This window comes from Myotis lucifugus, unplaced genomic scaffold, assembly GCF_000147115.1.
Source record: "Myotis lucifugus unplaced genomic scaffold, Myoluc2.0 scaffold_169, whole genome shotgun sequence".
NCBI classification, from domain to species: domain Eukaryota; kingdom Metazoa; phylum Chordata; class Mammalia; order Chiroptera; family Vespertilionidae; genus Myotis; species Myotis lucifugus.
This window is the reverse complement of record NW_005871217.1, coordinates 1,776,656-1,793,256: the sequence shown is the minus strand read 5'-3', so window position 1 is coordinate 1,793,256 and position 16,601 is coordinate 1,776,656. Positions and strand designations below refer to the sequence as shown.

General features: G+C 39.7%; 1 protein-coding gene across 1 annotated transcript; it reads right to left on the bottom strand.

Moving 5' to 3' along the window:
- Positions 1–1,573: 1,573 nt before the first annotated feature.
- On the bottom strand, positions 1,574–4,877 carry UBQLN2 (ubiquilin 2). Its single transcript, XM_006096157.3, has one exon. The coding sequence runs from the start codon at positions 4,607–4,609 to the stop codon at positions 2,732–2,734; it is 1,878 nt and encodes a 625-aa protein (XP_006096219.1). The 5' UTR covers positions 4,610–4,877; the 3' UTR covers positions 1,574–2,731.
- Positions 4,878–16,601: the final 11,724 nt, after the last annotated feature.

The following is a 16,601-nucleotide window of genomic DNA, read 5'->3' as shown; positions in this document are numbered from 1 at the left end:
TGAAAGAAATTTACCTGCTAAACCGTCTGAGCCAGGCCTCCGACAACATCCAGTTTTTCCTGCTGCTACTGATTTACTGCTGTTTTCTATGCCACTGGCATATTTTAGGGTTTATTTCCCTGTAAAACCATCCATGCCATTCATTAAAATTCTCATTTTCATGGCAGACTTTGTCTTTATTATGATCGCAAACACCCAGCATAATATAGCAATGAAATAACAAATCATATTTCCTACCTTGGTTTTCTGAGGAACGCTGATAGGCCAAATGTTATGAGGTGCATTTAAAATTAAAAAGGTGTCCTTTACTCAAATCAGTTTGGGAAGTGCTGAATGAAACAAAGTTAAATAGCTTTTATTCTTAAAAAAATAATACTGGTCAATATTTACTGCACCAGGGCTCTTGAAGAGGGGCTGTTGTACATGGCATGTTGCAAACTTATTTGATCATCTCCCGGAGGAATGTGTTTTCAAAAATGCAATTTTGAATCGCTGTAGCAAACCGCGTCTGGTTAAAATGAAAACCAAGACAAGAATGCCCCTGCCACTTTTATTACTTGGACTGTTCTAGAAGTGTTTACCCCATGCAGTCAGAAACTATATTAAATTTTGAAAAGGAACACATATTATTCTAACTTGTCATTGATATGACTGCTTACTAGGAAAAACTCAGGGATCAAATGAATATCTCTGAAATGAATAGATTTCAGGAAATTGCCAACTTAAAATTATTCTATGAAAGTATTCTTACCCTATGTAGCAAAAATGCCCATATAGGTAACAAATTGAATAAGAGCTTCCATTCGCATTATTTTTTCCTGTGTGTATGTGTTACTTAGGAATACATTGATCATAGATTATACAGGACTTTAATAAATGAAAGCCCCTAAAGGATATAAAATTTTTTTTTAAATGAGACAAAGTATCATGTTCCTGGAAAGCACTGCAATTCTATAATTCTCACTATTATATCAATTTAAGACAGTCCCAACCAAATTCCCAATTTATTCTTGGGGGAAACCAATTAACTGCAAAGTTCATGTGGTACAAATAAATGTCAGAATCATCCAAAAATTGTGAAAAATAGCCCAGCAGGTGTGACTCAGTGGTTGAGCATCGACCCATGAACCAGGTCATGGTTGGATTCTCAGGCAGGGCACATGCCCAGGTTGTGGGCTCGATCCCAGTAGGGGGCGTGCAGGAGGCAGCTCTCTTGTCACTGATGTTTCTATCTCTCCCTCTCCCTTCCTCTCTGAAATCAATAAAAGCGCATTTTTACAAAAATTGTGAAAAACCCAAAGTAAAGTGTATGTATGTATATATATGATATTTCAAATGGACGGTGCTCAAGAGATAAATACTAGCTAACAACTGGCTAATCTTTTGGGAAAGAAAAAAAATTAAATCCCTAAACCCGTATATCAAAATCATTGCAGAAGAGAAAAGGAGTATTTTTTTTTTTAGTAAAACCATTAAAATTAGAGAAATATAGGATAAGATTTATAAAACCTTGGGGTGGAGCAATGCTACTAAACATTATCCTAGGGCCAGAAGGCAAAAAGGAAACCATTTGTCCATTTTTTATTATTTTTTATTTTTTTTAGTCATTTTAATGCTTTTTTCCCTGTGCATAAGAGAAATAACTGATAGAGTCAAAAGATACAGTATCCTTTACACATCGCAGTTAAAAGTAATGCAAACATCACATGACATTTTCAGTGAAAGTTACATTTCCAATTACAAATCAAAATGTGTATTATTAGGGTCTCTTTACGAGAGAAGCTGAGAAGGAAATCTTAGGTCAAAAGCACTTTCCTGGCATTACTACACTGATCCTTCAGGCCGCACAAAGATTAAGGTCATATACAGTCAATCAGCAAATGTTGACACAATTTCACACAGTAAGTTTTCTGTACAATTAAATGTATACTTAGAAATACCAGGATAAACATTTCTACTATATTTTAACTGAACTTGCCTAGCCAACATTTTCACTGAGAAGTTGATCAAAGATGCTGTAAGATTCTACAAAATTGTTACATACCTAGCTCCAGAAATACTTATATTCTTTCTCACTGTGATTACACATATTATGCTCAGAAACTCTGTTGTAACATTTCTAGATGTACAGTTCCAATTGTGCTTACTGTACTGTATACAAATATAGCAAAAAAATCAAATGATATAAACCTTACAGCATTTTGCTAGCAAAAATACATGCCAAAGTCACAATAAGCAATATTGTACCACAAATTAGAGAGCTTCAGATAATTTGCTTCTTGTTTTAATATTTCCCATTCTACATTAAATTACTATCATAGGCTAATGTTTAAAATGCAAACAAATTGGACATCTGAAGAACAAAACTTGTTCACCCAACTGTGAAGTTTGATACCTGTTTCCAAAAATCACAATAAATGCAGAATAAAGAGAAGTGTCTGCATGCAACACTTTTGAGAAAAACAGTAAAACAGTATTGATTCCCACCATTCAAAACAGACAAGGAAGGAAATGGAAGGAGAGAGGGAGGGAGGGAGCGGGGAGGGAGCAGAGAGGGAAGGAAGGAAGGAAGGAGGCAGGTATGGACTCCACCTTAAAATCTATCATTAGATTTATAACTAGACAGATTGAAAAGAATCAAAATGAAAGTAAAGCATGATTTGTGTGTGTTTAAAGATTTAAGAGCCATTATCAAAAATAAGATACATTTTTCCAAGGTACAGAAATGTAATTAGGATGGCTGGGAGCCCAGCAGCCGCTCAATGGCTGCATTGATGTCGCCTCCTGTTGCTATTAGAGCCTGCAAGTTAGCTTCGCGGTTTAAGAAGCCCATTGCGTTGAGCTGTTCCAGTTGTTGCTGAAATCTGACTTCTGGAATTGGCAGCTGAGGAGGATTTCCTCCAGCCAGAGCCTGCACCATTTGCTGAATGAACTGCTGGCTGGGTCCAGATTCTGATGTTGGGCTCGTGGTTTCACTGGATGCAGAGCTAGGCACGGTGGGCCCAGGGGTGCTGCCAGAACCAGTGGAGCCAGGAGGACCCGCAGGGCCAGTGGGTCCTATGGGCCCAATAGGCCCAATGGGGGTAAACGGCACAATGGGGCCGATGGGACCTATGGGTGTGACTGGGCCTACAGGGCCTATAGCGGTTCCCAGCACCCCCACCCCCACACCTGGAGTGAAGCTTGGAATGAGGCCAGGCGCTTCAGAGGCTAATGTCTGTAGCCCCTGCTGGATCTGCATTAGCGCCTGCATTGCTCTCGGGTTTGTCATGGCTGACAGCGTGTCTGGACTCTGCATCTGCTGCAGGAAAGAAGGGACCTGCGGACGAACCTGCTCCTGTAGCTGAGGATTTCCCGAGAACACGGGGTTATTCAGCATCATCTGTGCAGCCAAATCCGGATTCTGGGTCAGCGACTGCATCATGCTTCTCATGTAGGGCGCAGACAGCATATTCTGGATCAGCTGGGGGTTTTCAGTGATCTGTTGCAGCAGGCTCTGCATTCCCGGGGTGCTGAAGACGCTGGCGACATAATTGGCCGCGGCCATAGTGTTCCCGGGATTATTGGAGCTACCGCTGGACCCGCTGCCGCTGCTCGAGGTGGTGCCGGTGGTTGCCGAACTGTGAGTAGCCGACGGTGGTGCCCACGGATTGGGCAGCGGATCTCGATTTTCGGTGCGGGAAGGCTGCGAACCTTCGCCGGTGGAGGAACTGCTCCCCACGGAGGCAAACGGATTACCCCCAAACTGCTCTTGTGCAGCATTCAGCATCGGCTCTTGAATGTCAGTGTACATGCGCCGTAGGGCATTATAGCCCCCTGGGATGCTTTCGAGATTGCTGAGGGCCAGGTCTTGATTTCTCATCATCTCCTGCATCATGGCTGGATTCCTGGCGATTTCGAGGGTCTGCCTCATTATATCTGGGTTGTTGAGCAGGTGACTGATTTCTGGGTTTCTCTGAATCAATTGTTGCATCTGTGGATTGGCCATGATGAGCTGCCTCATCAGATCGGGATTCGAAAGCATGCTCTGAACAAAGGGATTTTCCATGATTTGGAGCATCATCTCAGGGCTGGACAGGAGCTGCTGCTGCATCTGGTTCTGCAGCTCGGTGAAGCTGGTCGAGGTCAAGCCCAGGCTGCTAAGGCTCGCAAGTCCTCCCAGGCTCCCCAACCCAAACGGGTTGCTATTTGTGGAAATAGGTGTGGAGTTACTCCTGGGAGTCGACGCGGTGGTGGTAGTAGTAGTCGTTCCCGCGGTCGTACTGGGCTGTGTGGTCTGGCCCTGAGGTCGGTTCTGGCTTTTGATGACAAGGTGAACGGTCAGTCCATCATGGATGCCGTGCTGGCTCAAGGTATCTTGATCTTTTAGGATTTTTCCGGCGAAGATCAGCACCAGCTGATCCGTTTGGGATTTGAAGCGTTTCGAGATCGCTTCCTTGAACTGCTGCACCGAGCTATTCTCGGGCACCGCGAACTCCTCTTTCTCTTTGGGGGTCTTCACGGTGACTTTGATGATTTTGGGCTCGGCCGGGGGAGAGGCAGAGCCTTGGGCCGCAGCAGGGCCGCGGGAGGGGCGCGGGGGGCCGCTGCTCTCGCCGTTCTCAGCCATGGCGGCCGCGGTGACGCAGGCAGACAGGGAAGGCGCGGGCGGACGGGCGAGAGAGAGAAAGCGAGGGAAGGAGGAGAAAGGAGGCGCCGCCGCAGCAGGCTGGGCCGGCTCGGGCGGGGAGCGCGGAGCACAGTACCTCGGTGATGAAGGCTGCGGGCTTCCGCTCCTCCGCTGGAGAGATGGCTCCGTGTAGGCCGCGGGCCGAGATCTCAGCGCTCAGGGCTCTGGGCCTCCGCCGCCGCCGCCACCGCCACCGCCGTGTGATCCTACCGCGCGCGCTCCCAGCAACTCCCGCAGCCGCTCCGCCCGCTCCTCCCCGCCCCGCCCCTCCCCCCGCGCGCGCCCCTCCCCCCTCCGCTGACGCGGCCCAGGCCCCGAATGATAGCTGCGACTCGATCAAAATGAAAAACTTCTGGAACGAAAAAACCCAGGGCGAGGGAGAGCAGCAGAGAGGGAAATAAACAAAGAGAGGAGAGAAAAGCCAGAGAAGGAGGGAGGGAGGGAGGAGAGGGAGCCTGCTTCTATAGAGGACATTAAAAGACCAATGGGGGGAGGGACTTCACACACACACACACACACACACACACACACACACACGTATTTGAAGTCTACAGGCAGTGAAAGGATGAAAGAAAGCCTGAATCTAACTGACCCCGTGTAAAAGACAAAAGAATACAAAATAAAGAACTCTGACAAAGCAAACAGGAACAGATTCACATCCCCAATCGGGGAATGGGAGAAGACTGAGCAGAAGCTCATATTGTACAAAAGAAGTGCAAATGGCCAATGGGCATATGAAAGGATGATTAAGCCTAGCAGCAACCAAAAAACCCCAAATGAAAACACTGAGCTTCTACCTCTGCCTTTATCACACTGGCAAACATGAAAAATGATAGACCTTCTAGAGAGCTGAGAAAATGCACTCTCATGCCAATTGAAGTGTAAGTTATTGTCATCATAAGGCAATTTGAAAATATATATCAACATTTTAAATAGTTCCACCTTTCTTTGTAAATGCCTCATTTAGAGGCCTCCCCTATGAAAATCACTGATAAGGATGCAAAAGCATACGTATAAAATGTATATGCACTACAGCATTTAAAAATTATTTTAAAAGGTAAAATCAGGAGCTGTTTAAACAGAAATGATCATGATATTGCCATACAATAAAATAATGTGCACTATGTTTTTAAAAAATGGATGGTTAATTTATATGACCTAAAGTATTTTTAAAGGTATAGATGAAATAAACAGTAGTTGTAGGGAAATCACAGAGTATTTTCACTTTTAGGTATATTTATATATTTATGTAGAGTAGAAATTGCACAAGCCTGTATGTTTCAATACCAAAAAATACAACAAACATGTTTTTATTCTGAACTTATTTTTAAATAGTTTATATATGTGAACTATCTTTAAGTGTTTGTGTAAAAATAAATCTGGAGTGCTGTACATTAGTATGTTAATAGTGGTTATTACTTAGTGCTGAAATTAGGAAAGACTATCCTTTGTCTATTGATATTTAAATTTTTTATGGCTTTTATAAGTATCCACTGCATTTATAATATTTTAAAAAATCAGAAGACATTTTGAGGGAGATGATAGATAGATATTGACAGGCACACAATAGTAAAGTCAGACATTAACATATTTACCTAATTTAGTTACAGATACGTAGGGGAAATAAATAAAGATGTACCACTTGAATAATAAGAACAAAGAATTTTATGTTGGTGTGTAAATTTCTAACTCTAGTTTATACTATACAGAAAATACTCTTCCCACCAGTGTCCAACCAGCATTTAACACCATTTGAATGTCATTTGGCCACAAATACCTTAATAAATCTTAAGAAAAAAATACGAGTATGTGATATCTATCAATAGGGGAATGGATTAAAATAGTATGATTAATATGATTAATAGAATACAAAAGATACAATGAATGAATTAGATTTAAACATATTAATATGTATAAATCTCAAAACCTAATTAATTATCACAACACTCTATGGCGTTTATAGATGCATTCATATGTATGTGAAGCTATCAGCAATATATTCAAGTGATTCATACTAAACTTGTACCCATGAGGAAGAGGAAATGGAATAGGTCACAGGATAATGAGTAAAAAGAGATTGAATTCAATCTGTAAAAATGTATTTCATCTTTAAAATAGAAGCAAATATGGCAAAATAGCATAGTTAATTCTAGATGTCAGGGACATGAGTATTATAATAAATACCCATGTCCCTGCTACCTAGAATGTTGTATTTAGAAGGATTTTTAATTTTCTCAAAAAATAAAATAAACTAAGAAAATATCACGTCATCTTACTTGATCTTAATGGAACAAACCTAGATATTAATAATGAAAGTGTAAACGAAAACCTCAACCACTTGAAAATTAACACAGAGTTAGACACTTTAGGGACAAAGTGCAAATCAAAATTTTTCTTAGAGTGAATTTAGCAACATAATGATAATGCGAACACATATATCAATAATTATGATGGCATTTCCTTATGTATGGTCTGAAGATCTTGTTTAAGAAAATACACAAATCTAGGCACCACTACAAACCTACCCAAATAGGCGATGCTCAGGGATCTGCATTCTTATCAAATCCCAGTTTAATGATATTTTATTTCCCAGGTACTATACAGTGTAGTGACCCCCTCTTCCTGGTCTCCCAAAACCATGTTGTTTTTTTCTACTGTAAACTCTTTTTACAGAGCGGAAATTAGACTAAATAGCGATCATCCTGGAGTCCCTCCAGAGAAAGGTAGTTTCTGAGCAACTAAAAGACTTGACAAAGAGCATCTCCTCACGAGGGGCCCCAGTTTGTGTTCAATAAGCAATGTTAGAGATTTAGCGTAATTTGGTCTTCATTGTTTTCCTCCCCCAAGATTTATTGAGATAATTGCCATATATAACATTGTATAAGTTTAAGGTGTACTACTCATTGATTTGATATGCTTATATATTGAAAAATGATTACCACCGCCCTAGCTGGTTTGGCTCAGTGGATGGAGCGTTGGCCTGTGGACTGAAGGGTCCTGGGTTTGATTCTGGTCAAAAGCACATGCCCAGGTTGCAGGCCCAATCACCAGTAGGGGGCGTGCAGGAAGCAGCCGATCAATGATTCTCTCTCATTATTGATGTTTCTATCTCTCTCCCTTTCCCTTCCTCTCTGAAATCAATAAAAATATATTTTAAAAAAAGAAAAATGGTTACCACCAATAGTGTGCTAGCTAACACCTCTATCACATCACATAATGACCATTTATTTTTTTGTGGTGAGAACATTGCAATATACTTTCTCAGCAACTTTCAAGTATATAGTACAATATTATCCTATATAATAAAAGCCTAATATGCAAATCGACCAAACAGCGGAACCACCAGAGGAACGACCAGTTACTATGATGGACACTGACCACCATGGGACAGATATCAATGCAGGAGCTGCCCCCAGCCTGCAGAGGGAGGCGACCTGTGTGTGTGTGGGGGGGAGGGGGCAGGGCCGGCGAGTGGGTGGCGTGAGGCCAGCCAAGATGGGTGCCAGTGAGGGCCCTTTGATCGCCCTGCCGGTCGCCTCACAGATTGGCCCTGATCACCAGCCAGGCCTAGGGACCCTACCCGTGCACGAATTTCGTGCATCAGGCCCCTAGTTACCTATAATCACCATGTTGTATGTTAGATTCCCAGAACTTATTCATCTTGTAACTGGAAGGTTGTACCCTTTGACCAACATCTCCTTCTTTCCCATCACCACACAGCCCCTGGAAACCACCATGACAATCTCTGTTTCTGAGTGCCACCAAAAGCAAATTTCCTTGAGTTTTTATCCTTAATTTTATAAATGATGTGATATTTTACATTTTATTCCAAAATATATCCATTTTAATGTATTAAATTACAACTAAGTAAAATTAGCATTTCAGTGGTTGAATGAACATGCTTTTGTAAGTGAGAAGCACATCAATTAGCTTAATCTTTATCTTAAAATTTAAGAAAAGAGCAACAAAAAAAAGAGCAACAAGATAAATACATAAAAACTGGGATTGCACCCTACCCGGTTTGGCTCAGTGGATAGAGCATCGCCCTGTGGACTGAAGGGTCCCAGGTTCGATTCCGGTCAAGGGCACATGCCCGGGTTGCAGGATTGATCCCCAGTGGGGGTCGTGCAGGAGGCAGCCAATCAATGATTCTCATCATTGATGTTTTTATCTCTCTCTCCCTCTTTCTTCCTCTCTGAAATCAATAAAAAATATATTTTAAAAAACTGGGATTGCATGAGTAGATTTAATAACAGATTAAAGGAATTTTTAAAAATTAAATTTATTGGGGTGGCATTGGTTAATAAAATTATATAGGTCTCAACTATACAATTGTATACATTGCATTGTGTGTTTACCACCCAAAGTCACAACTCCTTTTGTCACCATATATTTGACCCCCTTTACCCTTTTCTACCTCCCCACCCCTCTTTCCCTCTGGTAACCACCATACTGTTGTCTGTGTCTATGAGTTCTTGTTTGTTTATCTTGTTTGTTCATTTGTTGCTTTCAGTTTTACATCCCACATGTGAGTGAAATCATATGGTTCTTGACTTTCTCTGTCGGACTTATTTCCCTTTGCATGATATTCTCCAGATCCATTCATGTTATCTCAAAAGGAAGCATTTAATCTTTCTTATGGCTGAGTACTATTCCATTGGAGATACTTTGTAAAAATCTTCGCTAATACAAAGAAGATGGATGATTGTACAACTTTTCTAGAAAGATATACATGACCGTAATATATTCAAGAAGTGGAAAACCTTACAGATCATGTAAGACATTATAAGAAAAAGAATAAAAAATTAGCCCTAGGTGGTTTGACTCAGTGGATAGAACGTTGGCCTGTGGACCAAAGGGTACCAGGTTCTATTCTAGTCAAGGGCACATACCTTGGTTGTAAGCTCTCCCTGGCCTGGGCACTGCTCAGGGTGCATGCAGGAGGCAACCAATCGATGTGTGAAACACATCGATATTTCTCTCTGTCTCTCCCTCTCTCTTACACTCTCTCTCTCTAAAACTCAATGGGAAAATATCCTTGGGTGAAGGTTTTTTTTTAAAAAAAGAATAAAAATTAAATAATTCGATATTTTAAAAATCGGCTTTCTTAGTAAAGGTTGTGGCTGAGCTTATGCGTTTACTTCCTCCCTTTACCAAATCCATTGAATTGATTTAAATGACGTGATAAAAATAATGAATACTTAACAGTATTGGAAAAGTGGAAGAAGCCTAATCCACGAATCTTCATGTTAAATACCAAAATAAATTCTAGATGAATCATAAAATCATAAAATTTGCAGAAAAATATTAGAGCAAATATTTCTATAACCTAGGCATGGTGATAACCTTTCTAAAACAACAAAGAAAAACCAAGATTGATGTATTTCATTAAATAAGGATTTAAAAACTTCTGTATGTGAAAAATACAATAAAAATTAAAAGGTTAGAGTCAAACTAAAAAGTTTTTGCAACATTTATAACACATGAGATCTTAGCATCCTTAACGTAACATACTTGTTACAAATCAAATTTTTAATATGAGCACCCAAAGGGAAAATAGATAAAGGACATTAATTAATATGTTAATGTTACAAAAGGAGGAAAACGTTCAAAAAGAAAAGAGAAATGGGCCTGGCAGCATGGCTCAGTGGTTGAGCATCAACCTATGAACAGGAGGTCATGGTTTGATTCTTGGTCAGAGCACATGCCCAGGTTAAGGGCTCAATCCCCAGTGTGGGGCATGCAGGAGGCAGCCGATGAATGTTTCTCTCTCATCATTGATGTTTCTATCTCTCTCTCCTTCTCCCTTCCTCTCTGAAATCAATAAAAATATATTTAGAAAAAAGGAAAGGAAGGAAAAGAGGGATGGAGGGAAGAAAATGAAGAAAGGGAGGGAGGGACGGAGGAAAGAAGGAAGGAAAAAAGGAAAATATTTTATCTTCTTTAAATAAAAAAGTACAATTTAAAATAATGAAATATTTTTGTCTACAAAATTAAAGAGACTGTTATAATATCCAGTCTTGGTGTAGTCCATCTAGACTGCTTAGGTACAAATTCTGCCTCTACTGCTTCCACTTATCAGCTGCATGATATGGCGCAAGTAACTTAACCTTTCTGTACCTCAGTATTCTTTATCTGTGATGTAAAGGGCTGTTTGGGGATCAAATAAATTAACATATTTCAAACATTTAAAACAGTGCCCCATAGCAAGCATTCTCTGAGTGATATTATTGTTATCATTATTAGAAGAAACAAGTTCTTCACACTGTACTGGAAAATAGGTTACTTCTTAGGTACAACTTATATGAAGGACAATTTGCTAATAAACACCAAAAGCTTAATAAAACATGCAGACAATTTTACGAAGCAATTTTTAAGGTATTTATCCCGAGGAAGCAATTCTAGGTTGTTGAGTTCTAGAGGCGATTATACTATTTAAATGTGCTGTCTTCCTGGAGTGTATCTACATAACCGAAGGGAAATTCCATGATCATTCCCCATTGCTACTGAGGGGCAAATAATACAGTCAGAACTAGAGAGACAGCAGAATAGTATAGTGGCAAGACCATAGACTTGAGCCAAAAAGATCGATTTCAACTCAAGCTTGGTCACTTATGGTTGTATGACCTTAGTGCAGTTCATTTCATTTCTCTGAAACTCAGTTTCTTCATCAGCTAAAATGGGATTAATATGCATACACTTCATGGTTGTAGTTATAGTCAGTAAATATATGAGAGAGACATGAATTGCTCTGACACACCCTCTCCTCCAAAAATAAAATAAATGAAATAAATTTACCATTGGTAAGTTAAACTATGAAATGAAAAACAGTAAAGGATCTGAGCAGAGATGCAATATATCTGGCAGATATATACTCTGCTGTAAAGATGTATATTCAACTCATCATTTTTGTTCTGACTCCATGCTCCTTATAAGAAAGAATGTACAAGTCAGGCTTCTTGAATGTCCAGAAATTCTAGTGCTAGACACCCACTTTAACCTCTAGTACATAAATTACAAACTGGCAACTCATGAGATGGCTTTGGCCTCCCCAAAACTAAAACTTGACAAATTTCTCAGGCAAATCGAGATTTCAAGCTTCTCCTTCAAAACTGGCTACATTGGACTCATACCCTTGGAGGGCCACAATTTGACTGGAGTTGAGTAGTGGCTGTCCCTTTCATTTATCTTTTAAAATATCTTTTATTGAATTTTTACAGAGAGGAAGGGAGAGAGATAGAGAGTTAGAAACATTGATAAGAGAGAAACATCGATCAGCTGCCTCCTGCACACCTCCTACTGGGGATGTGCCCACAGCCAAGGTACACGCCCTTGACCGGAATCGAACCTGGGACCCTTCAGTCCGCAGGCCAACGCTCTATCCACTGAGCCAAAGGGCATGGCTGTCCCTTTTAGACAAGCCATGTGTACTGCTTCTACCAGGTCCACTTCACTCATTTTCTTATATAGTTGGTTCCATTGGCATTGGAATTTCTGACCCTTGATGGAAAAACTCAAGCTTTCCCTCCCCTCTATCTCCCGAAGAATAGAAACACTGAAGTGAGTTGGAAAAGACCAATAATAAACTTGAGTCACTTTATTAGAAGGTGGAGTATTCACCTTAGGGGGAGTATAACTATGTCTGTATTGAGGCAAACACTCTCTGATGATGATGATGATGATGATGATGATGATGAGAGAAAGCAGCTAATACTTTTTCTTCCATTTATCTTTCCATGCCTTGTACTATCAGAGTTATATTACCTTGAGGGACTTGCAACTGAAAATTGGTCCTTGAGAAGGATATAAGATGGGAGTAGAAGTCTGCCTCACCATGCTGGGTTGAATGAGATTTTATGCTATAATCTATGACATAAGTTGCATTTTATGAATTCCTTTCAAAGGAATTTGGAAGAACCAAATGCCTTCTAGATATATAAAATCAATAAAAATGAAAATGAGAGTTTTGAGAAAAATACTCAGATAAAGATAATATGGAGGACTTGACATCGAAAAGGAAAGCGAGAGAACAGGTATTTCATTGGAATGTAGAAATGAGTAGAACAACTGCTACTTTTAATCTCATTCATACAAACAACAGAATTGATGACAAAGTAAAGGTGTCAGGAGAAACTAAACCTATGATTTTAGAGGCTGCCAAAGCTTAAAGATAGTAGCATGTTGGCCATGGGGATGTTGTAGGCATTAAAATGCTGAGTCTACTCTAGACTGACACAATTATATAAACATTCAAAAACTTACATAAAACAGTTACATTTCTAAGGTAACTCTATAAGCCTATTTAATTTGCAGCATGGTAAAGAGTTGAAGTTAGTGCGGTAAAGGCCTAAGGGGTGTAGGAGCAGGTTGGAGGGGGTCAATGGGGTGGGGGAGTAAAGGGGATATCTGTAATATTTTCAACAATAAAGATAAAAAATTTTTAAAAGGAGTCGAAGTTAGGCCCTGGCCGGTGTGGCTCAGTTGGTTGAGCTTGGTCCCATGAACTGAGAGGTTGCTTTTTGATTCCAGGCCAGGGCACAATCCCAGGTTACAGGCTTGATCCCCAGTAGGGGGCATGCAGGAGACAGCCTATTGATGTTTCTCTCTCTCCCTTTCCTTTCTTCTCTCTCTCTCAAATCAATTTTTTTAGGAATTGAAGTTAGCTACATTATAGTCAAACTAGAAGCTAGATGCATGAAATTCATGCAAAGGGCTCAGCCCTCACATCCCCGGCTTCATCCGGAAGGTTGTCTGGAAGGTTGTCCAGAAGGTCATTTGGCTGTCCGGTCTAATTAGCATATTATGCTTTTATTATTATAGATGGGGAATGTGTCACCATTGAAAAGATTTTATGTAAAAACTGCTTCCAACATGCAAATCAGAAACCAACAGAAATACACCTGGCAGCAGTGGGAGGAAATACTTCCTCCACATGCATTTGCAAGTGAATTCCCAAGACTATAGTATTAGTACTCAGAAATCTCCAATGGCAACAGAGAAATAAAGGGAGTTGAATTGTAGTTGAATTGCAAAACAAATCTCTTTCCAAGGCAACTGCTTCATTGGCAAATCTGTATATTAGATAAATAGGACAGCTGGTATTTACTTTTAATAGCCTGAAGTCCTCAGATTGGCATTTACTGATGGCATCTATTGGTGAATTGTGACGTTGCAGTTCAAAGCCATCGGACATTGAAAATGCCCAAGCATAAATCAAATAATGCAATGTTTATCTGAAAAGTCTCTTGGTCTATAGAAGGTGTAGGATAAAACAAAGACACCAGAGTTAGGAAAGGTCAAACTCTTGTAAAGGTAATGTCCATTGTCGATGGCAAATATCAGTTGCAACAGAAGATACAGAAGTTGTAGCAGTATTATATTAGGAAAGTCTTCAAATTTGAGCTTGTCTGCACAAAGTCTCTTCAAACAGTAGGAGGATAAAGACAGTTTGAAGGGAGTCCATTTCTAGCTACTTGATTTCCATATATCTTCTTTCCTAAAATTGATCTTCCAGAAAATAGCCCTGAGGTCAAGGCATCCCCTTCTGCAATTGATCTTTTTCCACTTTACAAAATAAAGTCATACTTCTGTCACATATTCAAGATTTTACTATGTTGCATTGCCTCTGGGTGTAAAAACCTTGAGTCAACAAAGGGACAATTTCAAATATATATTGGTATCCACATTGAGAAACTGAATGACTCTAATGACTAGGTAATAAATCATTTTGCAAGTTCGTAATTTCCAATTCTTTGCCTTGGACAAAATTGAAGGAGGACCTAATGGAATTGTCAGATGATAGGTCATTAAGATAATTTATGAAGATAGATCATTATGTGATTTTTGGCATATTATTTGGAAGGAACTAAAAGATGGAAGAAAATTACTATAACAAAGTCCTTCTATTTCCATCTATTCATTTATTATATATTTTAGTGCTCATATTTATAAAAGAAAATAAAAGTAAAAGACTTGTGAGCAATAAGTAATATTGATGCTTAGATGAATAAACTAATAGGGGGGAAAGCCCTCAAATATATTTCCAATGAAAATTTACCTTTTTATATTTAATATTTATCAAGGTTGGTGATGTATGTATATTATTTTGATCAATTCTGTAGTAACAATAATTATAATAATAACAATACAGAATTTTTAACTCTTAAAATTAATTTATATAATTTTTCTGGTGAGGAAGTATGATAAGGTAATCAATGAAAGGCTTCTTAACATAAAAATAAATAAAATTAGGATAAAACTTTTGTGGTTATATAAATGAAAATATACATCAAAGAGAAAAAGAAAATATAAATTATACAATTGTTAAAGAAGAGTCTGTTAATGTATTTTAAAAACAAATGGTGGTGGATCTCAAATTGCTACAGTATTTTGATTCTGTTGGATATTTTAAAAAGAGTAACAGTTTGTTTCAAAATTTTAATATTCATAATACTTCAGAAGTTATATTTTTGCCATTATTGAAATGTATGATGGCAAACTTTAGATGTTAGCTTTAATATGTGTAGGGTGTTTGCAGTGCTTCAAAATTCTGTTAGAGGGGTACATAAGCAAAAATGTTTGAAGATTTCTGATTTGAGAGCTGCCTTATACCTTTGGTCATCGGCTTTGCAAGCCCAGAGATTCACCCATGTCAGCATCCAGAATGGTTTAGGCCCTTAGAAAATAACTCACAAAAATGAAAAAGCAGATGATATTGACAGACACAAGAACACCAATTTATTAATTTCCAGTGAGAAACAGCATTTTCACACATACTGGAAGTACTCAAATCTATGCATTCAGCACATTTTCCCTCTGCAAGGCTAAATGAAAATCCAAATAAAAATCAGAACAAGAAAATGAGGGATTGCTGATTATTCTCTGAGTGCAAATTGTAAGCCTAGCATATTAATCAGAGCAGACACAGGCAAAATCATCTAAAAGGATATGTGATGGGATGTTATAAGATGGTTGCTAGGTAAACTGCAATTTATAAGATCATAAACCAAATATTTATTGGCATAAACCCACACTAGTGCTGTACATCCATCCTCCAACAGAGATAGTCTTGCTCATCGGATTAGAAATACTGGAAATTTAACGCCTTAGTCACCTTTCATCCATTGAGTACTATCAATGTACTTCAGTGATTCTCCTTTCCCTATGCTTTTGTGGCTGACCAACCTCTCCAGTCCCTTCACATTCACGTATTCTTTTTAAAGATGCTAAAACAGTTGATCAGGTCTAGAGCTGCTGGAAGGGTACATGAGTGGGAACCTTACATTGTTTGTGAGAGTGGGGTCCTTGGGGTGCCACTGAAATAAGAATTTTCAGAAGCCCCGACGGGAGGATGAGAGGTGGTAGGTTTTTTTGTCGTGGAGTTACATTTCCTGGGTTCCAAAGTCCCCTGCCCCTTAAGCCAGTCCTGCAAAAGGCGCAGCTGGGGTTTCAGCAGAGCCAGAAACAAGGCCAGTGTCCAGAGCTTCCGGTCCATGTTGCAGCTGGGTGTGGTTCAGTATTCAGGCCAAATTAAAGTCCATTAGTCCATGGGTGGTGTCCAACATGGCCATGCGCCGCGTGGGCACAGGGGAGAACATCCCCTGCCACAGGAGTCCCAAGACAGGAGAAAGAGAGAGAGAGAGAGTGAGAGAGAGAGAGAGAGAGAGAGAGAGAGAGAGAGAGAGAAACTTCCTTTGTTTGGAAGTTTGCAGTGGCCACGCCCATCCTGGCTATTGACTAGCTTTCTGGAGTGATGGATGGGGAAGCACCTTCCTGCCTCACTCAGACCTTAGTAAGCATGCGTCTACCTGGTCTCCCCTTTCCTCCTTTTTTGATACATAAAAACCAGGTTATTACAACGGCATCATTAGTATACTTATGCTTTAGGGGCCTGAGAGTCATTCTGTCCCCTCCGATGATTTTGCATCTCTTT

Coding starts and splice junctions, on each gene's coding strand:
- UBQLN2 (XM_006096157.3), bottom strand. CDS start 4,609: ATGGCTGAGAACGGCGAGAGCAGCGGCCCCCCGCGCCCCTCCCGCGGC.